Source organism: Paroedura picta, chromosome 1 (assembly GCF_049243985.1).
Source record: "Paroedura picta isolate Pp20150507F chromosome 1, Ppicta_v3.0, whole genome shotgun sequence".
NCBI lineage: Eukaryota > Metazoa > Chordata > Lepidosauria > Squamata > Gekkonidae > Paroedura > Paroedura picta.
The window spans coordinates 61857748-61880136 of NC_135369.1; the positions used below are offsets into that span (position 1 = coordinate 61857748).

At 42.0% G+C, this 22389-nt stretch overlaps 1 protein-coding gene across 4 annotated transcripts in view; it reads left to right on the forward strand.

Moving 5' to 3' along the window:
- DNAH14 (dynein axonemal heavy chain 14) overlaps positions 1–22389 on the forward strand; it is a 291965-nt gene that overhangs the window by 236941 nt on the left and 32635 nt on the right. For 3 of the 4 annotated variants that reach the window (XM_077340659.1, XM_077340680.1, XM_077340689.1), the window contains 7 exons: positions 385–821; positions 929–1124; positions 3929–4138; positions 7946–8043; positions 15718–15874; positions 16404–16614; positions 18915–19017. In XM_077340659.1, coding sequence (XP_077196774.1) covers positions 385–821; positions 929–1124; positions 3929–4138; positions 7946–8043; positions 15718–15874; positions 16404–16614; positions 18915–19017 — 1412 coding nt within the window. The remainder of the gene's footprint in view (positions 1–384; positions 822–928; positions 1125–3928; positions 4139–7945; positions 8044–15717; positions 15875–16403; positions 16615–18914; positions 19018–22389) is intronic. The other variant, XM_077340670.1, reaches the window with a different exon arrangement.

Genomic DNA, 22389 nt, shown 5'->3' on the forward strand with positions numbered 1-22389 from the left:
AGCAACAGTTTCTTTATTTCATTTCAAAATAAAAAGGTGTCCCCCCCTTTCATGATTATATGTACAAGGATGTGCTGATCAGGAGATTGGGTGGGTGGTTTACAAACTGAGGCCAAAGAAATTATGCTTGGACCCTGTAGATGAGACGTGAGTCAAGCAGCAGCCCTACAACTTCTGTAACAACAAATTATGACCTAGTAGCAGTTTAAAATATAAGAACCAACTCTTCTTCTTCTTCAAAATACTGCTATGTAGAATTGAACCTCTGATTTTCATTAAGTAATGATAATGTAGATTGTAAACATAGCAGATATTTTAAATCATCATTGTGTTTATTTCATTTAATTTGTATGAAAACTGAAATACGGTCTCTTTAAATTTTAGGACATATTTTAGATGACCAGGACCTCATTAACAATTTACAGAGAACAAAAATCACTTCAACAGAGATATCTGAGCGTGTTCAAGCATCAGCAAGAACAGAAGATATGATAGAAAAAATGCGTAAAAAATATCTTCCTATTGCAACTCGAGGTGCTGTGCTGTACTTTACAGTATCAGATCTTGTCCACATAAACCATATGTATCAGTTTTCATTGGTGTGGTTTCATAAGATCTTTGTAGATTCCATGGATTATATTAGCAAACAAAAAACTTCTATTTCTCTGAGTGAGTCAGATACTCCTATAACTGGAACTGTTCGAGCCCTCAGTAGGCAAAGAAAACGTTCTGCCCTAGAAGAATGGGAAGGATGTGAGATGGATAGCTTCAACAGTCATGTTAATAAGATACTTGACAAGTTAACAAGTAATATTTATAAGGTACTCTTACCTGAATCTATTACAAAAATTATTTTTGGTAACATATTTGTAGTAACATATTTGTGGGGTATAGTTCATTATCATTGTTTTATTTCTTATTCCCTCAGACAGTTTCTTCAGCTCTTTTTAGTGAACATCAACTGTGCTTTTCTTTCTTGCTGTGTGCCACAATCATGAAAAATAATTGTGGTGAAAATCAATTTAGTAACAATCTTGGATTTATACCAGAGAATCAGTGGAACTTCTTTCTGTATTCTAACATGATGGCAAATATTAAGGACCCACAAGTCTCTGAGAATAATGGTAAAGAAAACCATAGTTAGTTAAATAAATATATAAGACCAATTGTTCATTTACATATGCAGATAATAATCATCACTAATGGAGGAATTGCTATACATATATAGGATTTGTCTCACAGTAGTACAGATATAATCAGTTGAAAACAGTGCTTCTGTCAGCATGGGAGTTTTCACTGATTCCCTCCTCCCACTGCAGACAATTGCATCATACCCACTACCCTTAACCCAAGTGGTCCTCTTAACCCACGTTGGAAAATCTATGGGGCATGGTGAGATTTACAATGAGCAGGGAGACAAGAAGGTTCTATCCCATGACTGAAGTTCTGCTCATGATGTGTAAAACTAAATCCAGTACCTTACATTTTTCATCTCCATGAGTAAAGTTCTGCTCATGGTACATAAAATCAAAACCAGTACCTTAAATTTGTCATCTCCATGTTTCTGCTGCTTGAAGTGATTTAGAGATTGTAGAAATTGCTATATTTTCTGCTGCATCATTACAAATGATAACAGAATCTGTCCCTGAGCAGAACTAAGCCTATGTGAAAAAACCACAACAAAAATATCTTGTAATACTAAAAAAAAAGTCTCAGAGTTGGAAGGTCTCACCAAAGTCATCTATCCAATACCCCACAAGCACAAAAACTACAGCTATAGTACTCCTGACAAGTAGACATCCAATCAATACTTTAAATGACCACCCATTTGGAGATTCAGATCTTCCTCTCCGATTGACAGCTGCTGGGGGAATTGGCAGAGATTACTGGACATCTGGAGTGCTTCAGCAGTAACTCAGGCTTTTAAAAAGCTGCTGCTTTAAGCTGTATGGTGACAATGGAGTAATGTTTGCTGGCTTGTAAGACACTGGCTGAACTGCTACCTGACCTGGTTGACAGATCACACCTAAAGGGTTCCTGTAAATGGTTCATCATCTTCTTGGAGAGGAGTGACGAGTGGTGTGTATTAGGAATCTGTCCTGGGCCCTGTGTTGTCCAACATATTTATAAATGATTTGGATGAAGGAATAGAAGGGGCACATGAAATTTTCAGATAAAACTGAACTGGAAGGGGTAGCAAACACATCAGAAGACAGAATCAGAATACAAGATGATCTTGACAGGCTAGAAACTGGGCTAAAATGAATTTCAGAAATGATAAATATTAAGCTAATTTAGGTAGGAAAAATCATATGCATCACTATATATGTGCAAGACTTGTCTTGCAGTAGTATGTATGGAAAGGATCTGGGGAGTCTTAGTAGACCAAATAATTAACATGAGTCAACAGTGTGACTTGGTGGCTAAAAACGCAAACAGGATTTTGGGGTGTATTAAAAGATGTATGGTCTTTTAACACAAGGTGATGTTACCACTTTACTCCGCTCTGGTAAGATATCACTTGGAGTATTGTGTTCAGTACTGGGTGAAGAAAGATGCAGAGAAACTTGACCCTGTCCAGAGGAGGGCTACAAAGATGGTGAGGGGGTTGGAGACTGATATAATAACCATCTTCCAATACTTGAAGGGCTGTCATATAGAAAATGGAGCAGAGTTGTTTTCTGTTGCCCCAGAGGGTTGGACCAGAACCAATGGGTTGAAATTAATTCAAAAGAATTTTTGGCTAAACATCCAGAAGAAATTCCTGGCAGAGTGGTTCCTCAGTGGAACAGGCTTCCTCGGGAGGTGGTGGGTTCTCTGGAAATTTTTAAGCAGAGGCTTTATAGTCATCTGACAGAAATGCTGATTTTGTGAATTTAGGCTGATTGTGAGTGGGTGGGCAGGAAGGGATATTCCAGTGTTTGTCCATTGTGGCCCTTCCTTGCATACCCATGTAATTACTGATTCGCACTATGGGATGGTAGGTGAATTTCCTCCAGGCCAGGCTGGATTCTCAAGATTTTTTGTGGGGTGGGATCATTTGGCCATGAAATTGGGGTCACTGTGGGTAGGCAGGTAGTTGTGAGTTCCCGAATTATGCATGTACTACATGACCCTGGAGGTCCCTTTCAACTCTATGATTATATGATTCTATGACCTCTTACTATGACCTCAGTTTATTCAAAAAGAGGTAGGAGGAGGGAAAGAGGAGGCTGATAGCTGCCCATTTCTTGCTATGGTGGAAGGAGCCAAGGGGAGGAGGAAAAGGAATATCTCCTTCCCAACCTCATTAGGAAAATAGGCAGTGGTTGCAGAAGAGATACAAAATTGCCCATAAGATTGTTGGGAACCTTCATATACCTCTCTGGCATGTGAGAAAAGCTCCTCAGTTTTTCAGTTAATTTATTTTACATTTGGGTATTGTAGCAGGCTATCATAACCTCCTTATCTATTTTATACAATGCAAAAATATTGCATATTGAAAAGGGGATACTATCATGCATAGAACTAATACCTTAAACAGTTTTAAATAAAATAAATATTTTATTAATACAATCAATATATTTCAGTTAACATGATGGCTGCAATACTTTTTCATTACAAATATTAGAACAGAGTAAATTATCAAGAAAATTTGTCAAATTCCTTTATAGGAAATGCATATGTGTATGCTATCTTAGGAAGACTTGGAAAGTTGTCAGGGATGACTTTAATGTAACAGTTCTAAATTTGACATTTTCTGGAATCTATACCAGGGTGGTATAGTCATCCTTTTGACAAAAATTCAAACATAGTGGAATGATTGTTAATGATATAGCAATGTAACATTTAAAATCAAAATATGTTAAAACATGTTAACATACTTCTCTATATTCTTACTTTTCAATCAATGATAAAGCTAACACAATGTATAATATTATTTGTTTAGGTTTTTATGGAGTTCTGGAAAGTCCTCCTCTCTGGATTACAGAACTTATGTGGAAAGAATGCCAATACATGAGCACTCATATGCCATCATTCAACCTATTGTGTAATTCCCTTTTATCAGATTGGCCCCAATGGGAAGCTTTTCTAAATAGTCAGAATGTATATCATTTGCTTAGTAGCTCTTATGACCCAATTTCAACAGCAAAGAAAGGTAAGTGCTAAGTTTTCACATAGTGATCCAGATCACCCTCATAAGGCTGAGTTTTAAAAATACTAAGTTCTTCCAACATAAGCTTCACCTAAATATATACAATTGAAAATATATGCAATTTTAAAAACTTGCTCATATGAATATTCAAACATTGTTTTAGTTGAGGTTATCTTCAGTACAGGGCCGTGGGGGGAGAGAGGCACCTCCCTCTCCCAACCCTGCAGCCGCTGATCACTCCGGGGGGAAGGAGGCGCAGGCGCTGGCATGCCAGAGGGCACAAACGTGCAGGCGCGATATCTCCGCACCTGCACGTTTGCTGGTGCCCGCGTCCCCCCCCCCCCCGCAGCATGGCGCTTGCTGCGCAAAGAGCTATCGGCTGACAAAGCGGCCGATTTGCTCAAGCCTAAGCTTGCGGGCCTAGGCTTGAGTGAATCGGCTGCTTCATCAGCCAGTTGCTCCAGCGTAGTGACTGCTGCTCTGCGTTGTGCTGCGCTGCATGAGGGGAGAGGGTGGCACAAGCGTGCAGGCCTGCAGCTCCGCACCTGCATGTTTGTCGGCGTTCGCATCTCCCTCTCTCCCCCCCTGCAGTATGGCACTCGCTGCTGCTGCCGTGCAGAATGGGCCTGTGAGAACAACTCTAACAGGACTATGACTAGCCCAAGGTCACCCAGCTGGCTGCATATGAAAAAGTAGGGAATCAAACCCAGCTTACCAGATTAGAAGCTGCCACTCGTAACCACTGCACCAAGCAGTTTAAACCTTCTGAGGATCCCCAGCACTAGAGAGATAAAACTGGCCTCAACCAGAGTCAGGGTTTTCTCACACTTGGCCATGGCCTGATGAAACACTCTACCTGAAGAGATCAGAGTCTGAGGCAAACAGTTTGGGAGGGACTACAAAACTGAGCTGTTCTGCCAGCCTATGGTTGAGGCCAGATGATAGCATCAGGAAATGCTGGGGGCCCTGCACTAGCAACATCCACTGATAGAATCCCCTCCAAATCCTAATTAATCCCCACAGAAGATGAATAATAGGAGGCTGTGTTATGAAGAATCTTTTATTTTATTGCTGTATGATTTTTATATTTATTTTGTATTGTTTTAAATGTTGTTAACTACTCTGAACCAACATGGAGAGAAGGGGTATATAAATAAATATTTATTTATTATTTTATTCCATATGAACCATATTCCATTATTGCATGCATACATGCCCCAATACTATATTCAGTGAATATTTTTTATCATACCATAAATATTTACTTTCATTTATTTATTGATTGGAATAGTTTGGCTCACCTTTCAAAAAATTCTCCAAAGTGGCTGACATTCATATGTAGATCTTTTAAGTATTCACCAGCATACATGGGGTTGGATTTTTCCTGCTTTCCTAAAAGCAGGTCCTTGTAAGCCCAGAAAAGTTGATGCTGCAGTATAGAAGAATCAAGCAAAATTACCCTCTACCATTTCTTCTGCTACCAGATCTTTGAAACTTTACTAATAAGTAGGTACATAATCGGAAAGGCTACCAAATAATTAGCCAAGAGTGAAGTTCTGATTGTGTGCTCAGAAGTCTGAGTTGAAATGCTCCCCAAACTGAATCATCTTCCTCCAAAATTGTAGAGTTACATTTTATTATTCCCACATACGTCCCATAGATTGTTATGGCTATTTCAAATTTTTCCAAAATGATAGTACTCAGATCACTCCATGTATATGAATGCTTTGCATTTAATAAAGGGAAAAAAATTTATTTCTGTTATAGGCCATACAATAACAACTTTCATCAGAAATATCTTTAAACCCCTCCCCCCGCTCCGGAGGAGTGGGAGGAATAAAGGAATAAGGGAGAGTGGGGAGGAGTTAGGGCGGGCCCTGTCTGGGATAAAAACTCGGAGGGCCAAGCAGCCAATGGGGAGCCGCGCAAAGCATGGCTCCCCATTGGCTGGTTGGCCCAGCCTCGCCTGGGCCAGCCAGGGAGTCGCCACTCAGAGGAAGAAGCCTTCCCCAGCGGTAAGTCCTCCAGCTGGCTTCCCCTCACCCAGGGAGCCTTCTGCCGGCCCCGGGGCAGGCTCGCCTGCCCTTGGGCCCACCAGAAGGCCACAAAGCGCACTCCCGCCGTCCCGAGCCTTCTGCCAGGCCCTGGGGCAGCCAAGCCTGCCCCTGGGCCCGGCAGTAGGCCACAAAGCCTACCGCCGCCTTCCCAAGCTTTCTGCCGGGCCCTGGACCAGCCGAGCCTGCCCCTGGGCCCGGCAGTAGGCCGCAAAGCCTGCCGCTGCCGTCCCTAGCCTTCTGCCTGCCCCTGGGCCCGGCAGTAGGCTGCAAAACCTGCCGCCGCCGTCCCGAGCCTTCTGCTGGGCCCTGGAGCAGCCGTCCCAAGGCCACCTACCTTACTCTGTTCCTCCCTTCCTCCCAGCATTCCCTTTGTTTTTCCCTTTCTCCCTTCCTCCCTCTCTTCCATCTGCCTCTTTCTGGCTACCTGTTTCTCTCCCTCTTCTTCTGTCTCTATCTTCCTCCCTTTCTTTCTGTCTCTCTTTCTCCTTTTCCTCCTTCCTTCGCCCCATCCCTCTACCCACCCACCATGCTAGGGCCCGTTGTATTTTGGCCACAGCGGGCTTAATATCTAGCATCCCTATAATATGCAAATGTACTATAAAATACTAGAAACTTATTTTATTACCTGTCAACATCCAACCTAGCTGCTGTGATCCATGCAATGGTTATCTCTAGGCGAAACTACTGTTACTCGCTCTATGCAGGGCTGCCCTTGAAGTTGTTCCAGAAACTTCAACTGGACTGGAATGCAGCAGTATGAGTCCTTATTGAGACCCAGTGAAGAGCACACATTCAACCTGTGCTCTCCCAACTGCACTGATTCTAGATTGAGAACCAAACTAGGTTCAACATTCTGGTTCTTACCTTCAAAGCCCTAAATGATCTGAGACCATTGTATCTGTAGGACCACCTCTTCCACTGTGTCACCCAAAGAACGTTAAGATTGAGTGAGCAAAATTTGCTCAGGATCCCTGACCCCAAAATGGTTAAACTTGCCTCAACCAGAGCTAGGGCCTTCTCAGGCTTGGCCCTGACCTGGTGGAAATGTCTCCCTAGTGAGATCAGGGTCTTTTGGAACCTTGAACAGTTCTATAGGGCCTCGAAGCCATTTCACCAGGCCTATGGCTAAGACTGAAATAACAACATCAACCTGCTGGCCTCCCTGCCTCACTAACCATTCAGGGTGTTATGCCCATGTGGGGGGATTAAGATTCATTTTTACTTATTGTGGGGAGAAGTCCAAATGATCCACAGTGTCACATAATTGTTTCAAAATATAATTTTAATAATTGCAGCATTAAAAGGGATGGCACTGTGTCATGTCTAAAATCCAGAGTCCACCCATACTAGGTAAAGGTCATTATCTAATTATCCACTCTGTACAAAGTTTGATAAGCTCAAGGCCTCTGCCTTATCTTTAGTCTTGTTCATTTTCAGGCACATAGTGGGGGCATCTTCCCTGTTTGGGCCACCTCTCAGGGACTTTCCCCTGCATCAAGTGAGCTGCCAGATATCTTAGTCTGTACAAAGTTCACTCTCCATTTCTCTAATAGCAGGATTCTTTACAAGAGGGAAATCTACTGGGCCATCTACTGGGGCACTCTGTAAGGCGGGACAACAGACGTCACGTCCATTATCATTTTGGTTATAGGGACTGAGCCAGTAGATGTTCCACATCAAAAATAAATACATTTTTATGATTGTATATTCAGATATTCAAGTAGTACGTTGTCTCTTATTTAAATAACTACAGAATTGCAGTTTGGTGTTCCAAAAGGAAGTTTTTATCAGGATTGTGCATCTTTACATTTTCCTTGGGAGAATCTTTCTTCATTTGAAAGACTTATCTTAGTAAGTAAAGTGAAGTGTCTTTGTTCTAAAAGAAGGTCATGCTGGAATAAATGTTATTCCTTAAGAAGATGCCTCAAGACTTATATTTTATATTGTTACAATAGATTAACCCATCTGGTAATTTAGATAGCCTTCTTTGGTTAATTTATGGGCTGAAGAACAATCAGGTGTAGCAATAAAAATAGTGGATGTATTTTAAAAGAAATGCAGAACAAATACCTTAATGTGTATTAAATAAGTGGAATCTTTTAACTGGTTGAAAGTAACATGCTCAATCTCCCCTTCCTCCATACCCCTTGATGCTTCCTGGTCAGCTCCTGGGCAGAGGGAGGCCTCGCACAGGCTGTTCATGGCGAGCACTGAAGGGGCAGGGGGTCCCTCCCTCAAGAAAGCCAGCTCCGCTCCCCCCTCCAGGCCACTATCCCAGCCCCCTGCCCTGCTGGCTTCTAGGGAGCGGAATCCCACAGCTCCCCCGCCCTCTGCGCTGCCGGCTTCTGCACCCTGGGGCACCACCGGAAGGGGAGGAGACGTGGGCCTGGAAGCTCTTGAGTTGGCAGCCCCCCCTCTGCTGCCAAGGGGATCCTTGGGGCTAGGAGCCTGTCAGGGGGGCTGGCCCCCCTCAGATGTTGGAGGGAATTGCTCTTGCTAAGCTGAAGCAATGGGGGGCTGGGGAGCCAGGCTTGGTGCCCCCACCCAGGTCTCTTTCTGTGGCCCGCCCTTTCAGGGCCCACAAAGCACAGAGCCTTCAGACCCACATTGTTGCACCTGATGAAGAGCTGAGGACCACAGCTTTTCAGCCAAGTTCTGCCCTTCCTTAGAGCCTTACTGCCCCTGTGGGGGAGCGATTAGGATGTCCCTCTGGCACCCAGGTGGTCCCGGTTCAAATCCCTGGTCTGCCATAGAAGCTTTCTGGGTGACCCTGGGCCAGTCAGGCATTCTCAGCCTAAGCCTACCTCAGAGGGCTGCTGTAAGGCAGTGGTCCCCAACCTTTCTGAGGCTGGGGACCGGCAGGGCATTGGGCCGCGCCCGCGCGTGCCGCGCCTGCTCATCGGGCTGCGCCCCCGTGGGCCACGCCCGCGGGCCGTGCCCGCGCGGCCGCGCGGCCCGGCCCTGATTCCCTCTCCCCGCCCTCCCGCAGTAAGAAGCTTCCCGGGCCGCAAGCTTGCGGCCTGGGAAGTTTTTTACTGCGGGGGGGCGGGGAGAGGGAGCTGCGGTCCGGCGCCATGGCCTTCGCAGCCCGGCACCAGGCCGCGACCCGCAGGTTGGGGACCACTGCTGTAAGGCTTAAATGGAGGCAAGCAGAATGATTTAAAAAAAAGTAACATGCTTATGAATTCACTATGCAATTCTTTAAAAATTTTACAGCCTTCAATGTTACTCAAATTAGAATGTCTCCTGAATTTAGATGGGAGAATTAACAAGTTATACGGAGATTTAGCAAGAAGCAGGTAACTATGGGATCTCCTTCTGTGTATACCAAGTTTTATTCCCTTAGAAACTCACACAGAAGCCCATTGAAATAAATGAAAATGGTTTTTAATTGAAAAATCAATCTAAATAAACCAAATATGGAGGCTGAGGTTTGGTGCTGTAGGCCCTAGAGATGAAGGAGATTGTATGTATATATTAAGGAAACCTAAACGGTGGGTGATATTCTTATCCAGTGTGATCAGAACATTGCATGAGGTCCTTGAGGTATCCCAAGACAGAGGAAATACCTGTGATAACTCTGGGTGGACCCTTGATGAGTTTTCCAAGCAAAGGACAAATACATGGTTAAAGTTAACGGTATCCCCTGTGCAAGCACCAGGTCATGTTTGACCCTTGGGGTGATGCCCTCTAGCGTTTTCATGGCAGACTCTATATGGGGTGGTTTGCCAGAGCCTTCCCCAGTCATTACCGTTTACCCCCCAGCAAGCTGGGTACTCATTTTACCGACCTCGGAATGATGGAGGGCTGAGTCAACCTTGAGCTGGCTGCTGGGATCAAATACATGGTTACATCACCTGAATATGGCAGAAATATAAATGGGATCTTGACAACCCTGGAATTAGAGGACAGGAAATGGCCTAGGTATGGCAGGTATGCTAATCAGGATTAATGGAATTCTGTAGGAAGGAAGGAAGAGGCACTTAAAAAGATAATAAAATTAGTAACATTCTTAGGTGCACCATTGACCTCCAGATGCGTATTGTTTCTATAGCAGAGAGAGAAAAGCCAGTGCTTGAATACCCTTGAGGGTCCATAATGTTGTCATCTGAGGAATCCAGGCAGCTCCTGGAAAGCATGGCACTTGGTTGGAGAGTACATTACCTGCTTTCTGGGTGGGTGCAGATATTACTGGTCAATTTGGGGGGAAACTGACATACATTTGTCCAGCTCCAGCACAGAGAAACTATTGCAAAACAATTCTATAGCCAAGTGCTGGCAACTTTGATGAATGCTGTTTGTAGGCAAACTTCCTCTCAAAGTTAGATTCAAATGGGTAGCCGTGTTGATCTGAAGCAGCACGACAAAACAAAATAAGAGTCCAGTGGAAGAGTGCTTGCACTCGAAAGCTCACGCCTTGAATAAATCTTTGTTGGTCTTAAAGGCGCCATTGGACCCTGATTTTGATTTGTTGTCCCCCCCAAAGTGTGAAGTCTGGCTGCTAACATAATTCTAATGCTATCAATTTCAATGGATATAGAAAGGTGTAATTCTGCTTGTGATTATGCTATTAGTATCTACTACAGAAATTTAGAATCAAACTACCAATTCTCTCCCCCCTCCTACTATTTAGAGCAAAGCAAAATTAATCATCCTGAATGAAGAAGAATTGGGTTTTATATGCTGCTTTTCTCTACCCGAAGGAGTCTCAAAGCGGCTTAGAATCATAGAGTTGGAAGGGGCCATGCAGGCCATCTAGTCCAACCCCCTGCTCAACGCAGGATTAGGCCTAAGCATCCTAAAGCATCCAAGAAAAGTGGGTATCCAACCTTTGCTTGAAGACTGCCAGTGAGGGGGAGCTCACCACCTCCTTAGGCAGCCTATTCCACTGCTGAACTACTCTGACTGTGAAAATTTTTTTCCTGATATCTAGCCTATATCATTGTACTTGAAGTTTAAACCCATTACTGAGTGTCCTCTCCTCTGCAGCCAGCAGAAACAGCATCCTGCCCTCCTCCAAGTGACAACCTTTCCAATACTTAAAGAGGGCTATCATGTCCCCTCACAGCCTCCTTTTCTCCTGGCTGAACATTCCCAAGTCCCTCAACTTATCTTCATAGGGCTTGGGCCCTTGGCCCCAGATCATCTTCGTCGCTCTCCTCTGTACCCTTTAAATTTTATCTACGTCCTTCTTGAAGTGAGGCCTCCAGAACTGCACACAGTACTCCAGGTGTGGTCTGACCAGTGCCGTATACAATGGGACTATGACATCTTGTGATTTTGATGTGATGCCTCTGTTGACACAGCCCAAAATGGCATTTGCCTTTCTTACCGCTACATCACACTGCCTGCTCATGTTTAGTTTACAATCCACAAGTACCCCAAGGTCTCGTTCACACACAGTGTTACCTAGAAGCGAATCCCCCATCCAGTAGGCATGCTTTTCATTTTTACTTTACACTTATCTTTATTAAATTGCATCTTGTTCTCATTTGCCCATTTTTCCATTGTGTTCAGATCTCGTTGAACTCTGTCTCTATCTTCCAGAGTATTTGCCAGTCCTCCCAATTTGGTGTCATCTGCAAACTTGATGAGTATTCCCTCCACCCCCTCATCTAGATCATTAATAAATATGTTAAAAAGTACCGGGCCGAGCACCTAGCCCTGAGTTACCCCTCTACTCACCTCTTTCCAGTCTGATGAAACACCATTGACAACAACTCTTTGAGTGCGGTTCTCTAACCAATTCCCTATCCACTTAACTATCTGAAAATCCAGATTGTAGTCCTTCAACTTATCCATCAGAACATCATGGGGAACCTTGCCAAAAGCTTTACTAAAATCCAAGTAAATGACATCAACCAAATTCCCCCGGTCCAGCAAACCTGTTACTTGGTCAAAAAAGGAAACCAGGTTGGTCTGGCAGGACCTGTTGGAGACAAATCCATGCTGACTTCCTTGGATCACCAAATTGTCCTCCAGATGTTTGCAGATCTCTCCCTTTAATATCTGCTCCATTATCTTCCCCACAACAGAGGTCAGACTCACTGGTCTGTAGTTTCCCGGGTGATCCTTCCTCCCTTTTTTGAAGATCGGAATAACGTTTGCTCTCTTCCAGTCCTCCGAGACATCTCCAGTCCTTAAAGAGGTTCCGAAGATGATGGACAAGGGCTGTGCAAGTTCTCTGGAAAGTTCTTTGAGTACTCTCAGGTGCATTTCATCCAGACCAGGGGATTTGAACTCATCCAGTGCATCTAAATGCCTCTCGACAGCCTCTCTATCCATGTTAACCTGCCACCCAGACCCTATCCTTTGGCTACAGCCATCTCTAGATGTGCCTAAACACTTTGACCTGTAGGAAAAAACAGATGTAAAATAGGCACTAAGCCTTTCTGCTTTCTCTGCATCCTCCGTTAGAGTTTGTCCATCCGCACCCAACAGTGGGCCTATTGCCTCCTTTACTTTACGTTTGCTCCTCACATAACTGAAAAATCTTTTCTTGTTACAATGGGCTTCCCTGGCCAATCTTAGCTCACTCTCAGCTTTGGCCTTTCTGATGATTGATCTACAGTGCCTAGTAACCTGTAGGTACTTACATTCACCTTCCCTTTCCTCTCCCCACAACAGACACCCTGTGAGGTAGGTGAGGCTGAGAGAGCCCTGAAATTACTGCTCAGTCAGAACAGCTTTATCAGTGCTGTGACAAGCCCAAGGTCACCCAGCTGGCAGCATGTGAAGGAGTGGTGCAGCAAAACTAACTTGCCAGATTAAAAGTCACAGCTCTTAACCAATGAAGGAAGGAAGGCTGTCTTCCCCAGTGATCATTTCTTTTCCTCTCACAAGTAAAGTCACCAAGATAGGAATTTCATGTAACGTGTGTCTTAAGACTGAGCCTTTACATATATACAGTGGCATTTGTGTATATTTTTTCTGATTACCTTTATCCTCCTTTCTCCCAATTTTTGTTTTTGCCTCTCCATTTTGAAAACTTGTCTTTTTGCTTGTATGTTATACTGTAAAACCATGTACAATGAAGGTGCCATATTATTAAAACAAAAAAACAATATTGCCCCATCTTCCTTCTGCCTAAGAAAAAAGAAAATATGCATGTTAAAGCTCTGGGAATATATCACAATCTTTATGTACTATTTTCTTTATTTTAAACATTTATATTGTACAAACTCTCAGCCAAATTTGGTTTTCAAGAGTGTTGGAAAAGTCAAGGTTTATACAATAGCAAACATTTCTAAAGAGCTTTGCATACCCTTTGAAGCACAACAGGGTTTTGTTTTGTTTTTTTAATTGCCACAAATGTTCTTCAGAGTTATTATAGCTATGGACATTTTTATTCAGATCTTCATATATAGCAATTCTTGGTATGTAACATATCACATATGAAGATGTCTTTTTACTTCCCTACCAAACTGATCATTGGCACTGGGAGTTATGATATTGAAGACCTTGACACAACTTAGCCTCAATTAAGCACTTTTAAACTGCATTGACTTCAATTTCCATTATTATAAATAGACCTAATTCTGACCAGAACCAAATCTATAGATATTTAATTCAGTATAACTTGTGAAGCTAAAATGGAGGAGAGGAGAATGATATAAGCTGCTTAGGGTCCTACTTGGGAAGAAAGGTGGGGTATAAATGAAGTAAAAACATTTTTTAAGAAACTGAAGATGGGGGGGCAGTTAAGAGGTAGACTGGTGTGTGAGTGGGAAGGAAAGAAGGAAACAGTGGGAGGTGAAGATATGATAGTTGCCCAGAGGAGGAAAAGAAAAAACAGTGTGGGCAAGAGGGCACAAGGGGGGGGGGAGTATTCCCTGCAAGTCCTTGTATACCACACAACTGGGATCAGCCTAGTGGCAGGCACCAGAAACTTGGGCCATAGTTTTTTCCAGGTAGAGACTGGGTAATTAAAAATCTACAAAATGATAGAAGCCTGTAGCTTTAAGAAATGAATGCCCTTAGTGGCTGTTGCTAAGCAACCACAACAGTATCAGCAGCTTCACACTTGGTTTCTATCAGGAGGAAAAAAAGGAGAAGGGAGGGGGAAGGCCTTTTACAGATCCTTGGAGGGAGGATTCATTGAGACCAGGTCTGTCAGCACCAGGCAACTAGATACCACACAACTTGTCAGACTCACCCAGGTCTAGCTTCTGGGTACTGCAGCCATCCCACATAAGCCAGTGCAGTGTCGTTGTAGAGTTTCAGATTAGGATCTGGGATCACTCAGGTTCAGATTCTGGGTGACCTTGAACCAATCACACATTTTCAGCCTAACCTGCCTTGTAGGGTATAAGACAAGGAGCTAACAACAAATGGGAGAGATGGGGACTGTAATTAGTAGAGTAAAATGTGTGTGTTTGTTCCAGTTACCATTACTTTAAGGTGACCAGTTTTTAACATTGGTAAAGCAGGACACCATTGACCAGGGGGGTTCTTGTTTAAAAATTTGATCTATATGGAGCAACAAAAATTTTCATAGAACGGATAGAATGCAAAAATAGTATTGTAATATATATATTTTTAATTTCAACATAAGTACAATTTGCCAGATGCCTGGAAGCAGTGACGAAATGACTCAAGCAGAGTCGTCTGAAGCTCAATCCTTGAAAGACAGAGGTCCTGTGGAAGCTCGCTTACCTAACCTGGACAGAATGTGTCTAGCAATAGCCCATTCTGCCAGAAACCTGGGTGTGATCCTAGACACCCCCTTTCCATGGAGGCACTGGTCACAAGAGTAACTGGGCAGGCCTTCAACCATCTATGCCAAGCCAAGCTACTAGCGCTCTTATCCTTATCCTTGACCCAGAAACTGCAATTGGTTCAGAATGCCACGCCCAGGTTTCTCACCAATACACTGTGGAGATCCCACATCCAGCCTATACTTCAACAACTCAGCTGGCTCCCAATTGAATTCCAGATCAGGCTTAAGATTTTGGTTCTTACCTTCAAGGCCATATGCTTTCTGGGCCCAGTGTACCTGAGAGACCATCTCTCTGCCTATACCCCCAAAAGAGCATTATGCTCCACCACCTCCAACTGGCTGTTGATCCCTGGCCCCTAACAAGCATGTCGGTCCTCAACAAGGGCCTGAGCTTTTTTTATCCTGGCCCCCACCTGGTGGAATGAGCTTCCTGAAGAGGTCAGTGCCCTGCCTGAACTCCCACAACTTTGCAAAAGGGAGGTCCTCCACCAGGCATTTGCCTGAGACCAGCCAAACCCAACAACATCCATAGATCCCCCCTCAGACATCCATGTCCTGAACCAGACTGGCCTCTCTGGGGGTCTATCTATCATTCCCATTATATTGTTATTGATTAAGATTCAGAATCACTGTTGGATTATTGTTGATGTTATTTTTGACTATGTTATATGTTAGGTCGTTCCATGTATCCCCCCCCCCCCCCCCGTGACGTTATATGTAAACTGCCCTGAGCCATATGGAAGGGTGGTATAAAAATTAAATAAATAAATAAATTTGGTTATAATAATCACTTGTGGTTTTGGTAGATAAAAGTTCTTCGACCAAAATGCTTAAACAATGCACTACGAGAATTTGTATCTGAGAAACTTGGATCCAAGTATCTTTCTGCTGGAGGGAGTAATTTGAAAGAAATGTATGAAGAATCTGACAGTACAACTCCACTAATTCTTATACATACTCAAGGTAAGTAACATACATTGATAATGATTAAGTTAAAATTAATTTGTAATTTATTATTTTTGTTGATAGATTTAAAAAATATGGCCCCTAATCATGACTAAGGCCCACTGACAGTATATAATCTAAATTAGCTGTTTAGCTGAAGGGGAGCTCATGTACACAATATTTCTACAAATAATAGCTTAAAGAGTAACATTGTATTAGGCAACTATTGCTTAATTACTTCTTTTTACGTTCTATTTATTTTTTCTCATGAATCATGAAGTAAACCTCTTAGCAGAGTAACACAGAAAATAGAGGTACAAATTATTACCTCCTCAAAAAGCATATAAGCAGCCAATATGATAGAATTGTGTTAATTAAATATGCTCTGTTAGGTCTCCAGTAGTTCTTTAATAAGGTGACATACATTTACATGGAATATTCATTCCCGCTCTTTTCATTAGCCAAGTATTTTAAGATGTGACTTGCTAAATCTAAAGTTAGAAAATTTCTGGAACTGGGCATCAATCAAATTGGTATTATTACACAGGAGTGGATGCTGCAGCTCTCCTTTTGCGCCTTGCTCAGGAAATAAAAGGAAACACTGAACATGTAAAAATGATGTCTTTAGGACGTGGACAAGAGACCAAAGCTGAAGAATTGATATATAAAGCACAGATTCTTACTGGACAGTGGGCATTCCTTCAGAATTGTCATCTTGCCCCATCATTTATGCCTAGGCTTTGCACAGCTGTTGATTTGTGAGTGCAATTTCTATTTATTTGTATCTGCAGTTTGTTTTCACATGGGTAAGCGACCAGAGCCGGCTAACTTTAATGCTTCATAAGACTTTTGAGACTCAGCTATGTGCATCTTTTCCCCCAAAGACCCATGTATATTCCTTCAAAATATATATATAAATTCCTCATTTGACACAGCTGCAAGTGTGGGTTGGATATGATATTTGCTATTCAAGAATTATATATTTTTAAATTTTTTCTGCAGCTATGCATCTGAGATTGCCTGCAATTGTTTCAAATTGTTGCTAGAGATGGTAGTAGTGATCACCCAATTAATGGTGAAGGGAAGTACAGTAGGGAATAAAGGTTTTAATAAGAACGAATGGTTGCCCTTATCTGGAACGAACAATTTCACAGATTCCATATTTGATATCTATTTCTTATGGAGTAACCAACAGTGTATTGTCTCAGTACTTTAACTTCTACTGTTATGTTCTCCATTCCAAAGTATTTTATCCCTCATTACCACTAATCTTGAGAGCTTTTGGACTTTACATAACATATACTTTCTTTTTTCACATAATAGTGTCTTCAAATAGTCTTATGAGCACAATATAATGTGAATTCTGCATATATGTGACTAAAGTAGATGTCATTTCTGTATTTGGGCCACTTGAAAAAAATTAATAAAAATTACTGTCTCCATCAAAGCAATCAGTGCACACCAAAGTTTATCAACACAGTTGCTTACTTAGGTAAAATGTGTTGTTTGTTTGTTTGTTTGTTTGTTTGTTTGAACTAGCCATTAAAATCCAAGGGTTGAATATATGTCTTCAATGCAATTTACTGTACTGGAATTTTGGAATGGAGATGTTTTGATTTCAACTCCTTGCAGTTCAGAAAGTTTTGCATTGACTTACACTATGTAAATCACCCCCTTCAAGGATCGCTGCCTTGATGTGGCGAAGGGGCTTGCATAGCTCAGTGAGTACAAACCCAACCTAAACCTTCATGATGGGGTTCATGCCCACTGCCTGCCAGTCCTCTCTGTCAGTCATCTAAGCAAACATGTGATTATGAAGGAGTGGGGAACAGACATTCCCCTTTTTAGCAATCTTTTTTGGTTCCTGGACAAAGGGGTGGGGAACCAGCAGCAGAAAAAATTTCTGACAACTGCCCAAGATACTCTGTTAAATCCTTAAACATGCTATCCGTTGCTAAGGTTCTTGGATCTTGTTTTTGAAGCACATAAATGATCCAAGTAACCCAGCATCCTTAGGAGCTAGGTAAGGAGAAGCCTTAAAATCAGTGCAGGCATCCAACCAAAATGGTAGTGTGTAGAAAGTAGGTGTTGGAATCCAATAGCGAGGACTGCATGAGAATTTTGTTTATTTCAAGTTGCTTTAAAAAAGCCCCAAAAGAAACAGATGTTTTCTGAGAATTCTTGAGCCAGCAGAAGCTTGGTGTCACTGGACAGAAGATGAGTAGTTATTTAGGAGATGATCATATGTGAGGAGGACAGTGGTTATTCCCCTTGTAATTGAAGAAAATCTTGTCAAGGAGGGATATGTATGCAGCTGTGGAGAATGAACACATACCAGACTTTTAATGGTGATAACAGAGGCCACAGCTTAATTTATTATGTATAGACCACAAGTAGCATTGGCGTAGCATGGGGACAGATCCCACCATCAAGCGGTCTGGTTCTTCCAGACCATCTGCTGGAACCTGTTGCAGAGTGGCAGATTGACAGGACATGCAGGGCACCAGCCTCTGCATGGTCACTCTACCACCTGGTGATGTGAGCCAGCTGGCCTGCATGCCTGCCATTGTAGCTCCTCACCCCCAATATTGATCTATTCCAATACCCACAACTGCCAGCTGTGATAGAAAATTATGCATCCAACATGTACAACATGCAACCTAGGCCTTTAAAAGTCCATCTAAAGACAATAGCAAAAAATAGGGGGTGGGCAAGCAGCTTCATGAATGGGCCCCAAAAGAGGCTGGAGGATGGAGTGCCAGCCCTTTCAAGCCCTCAGCCTGTGACTTGCCTTCCATGCTCTGCAGCCATTACAAGCTGCCACAGCATGCATGCACCCTCTGGTCTCACATGACCCTTCTCCATTTGCCCAATGGCAGCCTGGAACACCACTGTGTACCTTCCTCATGCTGCCCCTTGCCTCCTGGCCTATAAACTGTGGTCTCCAGTAAGGTCACGGCTGTACTTGTAGAACAGATTAATGGCATAGAACTTTATTCACAGAAGTTTTATAATCCACTGCAACGCAATTGTGCTCCTAAACAATTTCTGTTCATAGGTTTAACCAAGAAAATGCAAACATAAACCCTCAATTTAGGTTATGGTTAAGTTCAACACCAGTTCCTTCTTTTCCTGAGTCTATCTTGCGGAAAGCCATTAAGGTAAGATGTGAAATAGTTCCTACAACTAAACAATTACTGTTTGGTCTGCCAAACTGAATATTTTGCTTTCTCAGGTTTATTTTAGCTAATCATTGTAATAGGCTCCAATATACAATTATGTGTTAATTCCAATATAAGATTGTGCCTCAAATTAATTCCAAACTAAGGGCTTTTCTGCACGCAATAAAAATCATGAAATGCTTACCAATTTTATGCGTTGTATTCAGGCCACTCTGCATGTCACCCACATCCAGCATTTGACCAGCTGACAGTTCGCTATATCCTCCATTTTAAAGCACAAGTTGGTTAACTGCATAAAGTGGATTCACCAGCCTAAAAAGTGTTAGCTACCAGAGAACAACTTGCGGCCAACCACCAGAAGGAAGGTATGGAGGCTCAAACGCACTAAAGTTGCTTGCTTCGTCCTGCCCTTGCACCTGCCTCCCTCTTCCTTGTTCCTGGGAACGGGAATTTCTTTTTTAAAATGGCAAACATCCTGAGATTCAGAGTACCTTTATTGGCATAAAATTACAAAGCATAAAACAAAAATTTCAAACAGTTCCAGATGTAAAATCTATCGTAAAAGATTTTCATTTAAAACTGCCAGTCAAAAGTTTGCTACTTTTATAATAGTTGCTGAGTCCCTCACATTTAGTATAATTTTAATCCAGTGTTTCTCATTAACACAGCTGAATTTCAATTTCTTCAGATAATTAGCTAACGGGCGATGATATACTTCAAACTTAGGACACACCAGAAGTATATGGTACAACATGTCAGGGACATGACATCCATGTAAACAGTATCTCTCCTGAGGAGGGATCTTCAAAAATCTACCATGGGTGACATTTGAGGGAAAGATGTTTAAGCGAGCTACGAGAAATGCTCTTCTTAACTGGTGCATCTCCAAAATTTGGAGATACATGGGCATGGATTTGTAAGTTAAGGGAATATCCCAGAAGCAGGGAGAACATACACTGTTGTTAGAGGAGCCCAGAATCTGGGTATCCTGATCTTCTAGTCTCTGTGATATTAGTTTTAGTATTGTCCTTTTGTCTTGCATACTAAGGGTTGAGATGTCCAGACACATAATTTGAAGTTTCTTTGACATTTTGCCCAGCCAGATGAAAGAATAAGGGTCACTCAAAAGGTTAATTAACATACTACCCGTTTGAGCATGGAAATGAATTTTTAACCAGTATTTAAAGGACTGAAACCAAGCCCGGGCTTCTAGACTCTGTTGGCCAAGTTCCGCGACAAGTGTATGATTTGCCACACAGTTTGGGACTCCTAGCAAATTTCTGAAAAAGAAATATTGGATGTTCTCTAATTTATTATTAAATGCATCCATCCATATTGGGATTCCATAAAGAATCTGAGGAATTATTTTGGCATTGTAGATTTTAATGGCTGCTTGAAGGTTTTTGTTGCCTTTTTGATGATAAAACTTGGCTAAAAGGAACAACTGGCCTTTTCCAGATTTGATTGCTTTTTCTCTATGGTTGGCCCAATTGCTATTATAAGTAAAGTTTATGCCTAAATACTTGTAGTAATTGACCTGTTCTATATGCTTACCATTTATTATCCAGGGAAACTTATATCGGGTCTTTGCAAATACCATTATCTTCATTTTTTCAAAGTTTATTTTTAGTTGATTGTCTCTACAGTAATCTCTGAATGACTGGAGATAGCGTATAAGGCCAACTCGAGTTCTAGATAAGATAACTGTGTCATCCACGTATAAAAGAAGTGGAGTGGGTCTTTTGCCAAGAATGGGGGGATGACCATTTGTCAAAATAGAAGGGTAAGTCACTTAAGAAAAGGTTAAATAACTGAGGGGCAAGGATGCAACCTTGCTTCACTCCTATGTTTATTTGGATTTTTGGTGTTAAATTTCCCTCAGCAGAATATTTGACTTGGCAGTGGTTGTTATGATGGAGCTGTTTTAATAGAAATAGTAGACGCTGGTCTATGTCTAGATTGTTTAATTTTATCCAGAGTTTCTCTCTGGAAACTGAGTCAAAGGCTGTTTTTAAATCAATAAAAGCAACAAATAATTTGCCCCTCTTAGGTTTGGTGTATTTCTGGTTTAAAAAAGCTAAAACAGTACAATGGTCTAAGGTAGTGTATCCCTTCCTAAATCTTATTTGCTCTGGCCCTATGATGTAATTGTTGGATGTCCAGTTTATAAGTTTAGTGGCCAGATATTTTGCAAAGAGCTTATCTACAGCTGACAATAAGCTGATGGGGCTGTAGTTACTAGGAAGGTCAATTTTTCCATTTTTGTATATTGGGGTTATGATAGAATTTAGCCATGAATCTGGGACTAGTCCTGTTTGGTTGATTTTTGTAAACAGATGTGCTAGAGGCACAGTCAGCATAATGAATAATCAAGACTGGAGGGATCCCATCTGGACCGGGTGACTTATGAGGGTTTAGAGATTCTATCAGTTTCGAAATCTCAGCAGGTTCAACGTTTGGCCAACAGGGAAAGGAAGAGGATTGTCCAAAGGATAGTTGAGGGTCTAGTGAAGACGGTAATGTGAACAATGTGGAAAAATGGTCCATCCATTTTGGAAGCTGGAATAGGACATACAGTTTTATTTGGCTTGTTTGTTAAGGCATTGGTCACAGTTCTCCAGAATATCCAGTTATCAGATGAATTTAGTGCTTTGTTTAATGATTTCCAGTTTCTGTTGTGGAATTCGGATTTTTTTTAGCAACAAGAGACTGGTATTCGGCTTTAGCTCTGAGATAGTGGGATTGGTTATCGAGAGATCTTGATTTATTGCAATAGTGCCTTAATAGTTTCTTTTTCAATAAGCATTCTTTATCAAACCAAGTAGGGGTTGAGATGTTCTTATTAGGAGGTTTTGATAGGTGATAAAAAAGCCCAACTACTGACTCATAGAGTTGCAAAATAGAGTTAATGGAGTCTGCTATAAGGAGCTTATGTCTCAAATCTTGCATTTTGGGGGAATTTATCACTTGCTCAATCTGAGGGACCAAGAATGGAGCCCAAGTTAATTTTCTAAAATTCAGGGGATAGTGTAAAGTTACAGAGTCTACCTTTGAATAGGAGTCCATCACGTCTATCTTAACTGAGAGAATTAGAAGCATGTGGTCACTTTCTGTTCAACTGCCAACTATAAAGTTGCTGATCTGACTAACAAGGGACCAGGAGATACAAATGAAATCGATGATGCTGTTACCTCTAATCAAAAGATAAGTATACTCATTTGAGTTTGGGAATATTTTTTTCAAAGTTCTAACACAAAGTATGCCTCTCAAAATTTTTCTCCCCCCCCCCTCAAAATCGGGAACAATATTAATTTTTAGATGTATCAAAAGACTCATGATCCCATAAGGGTT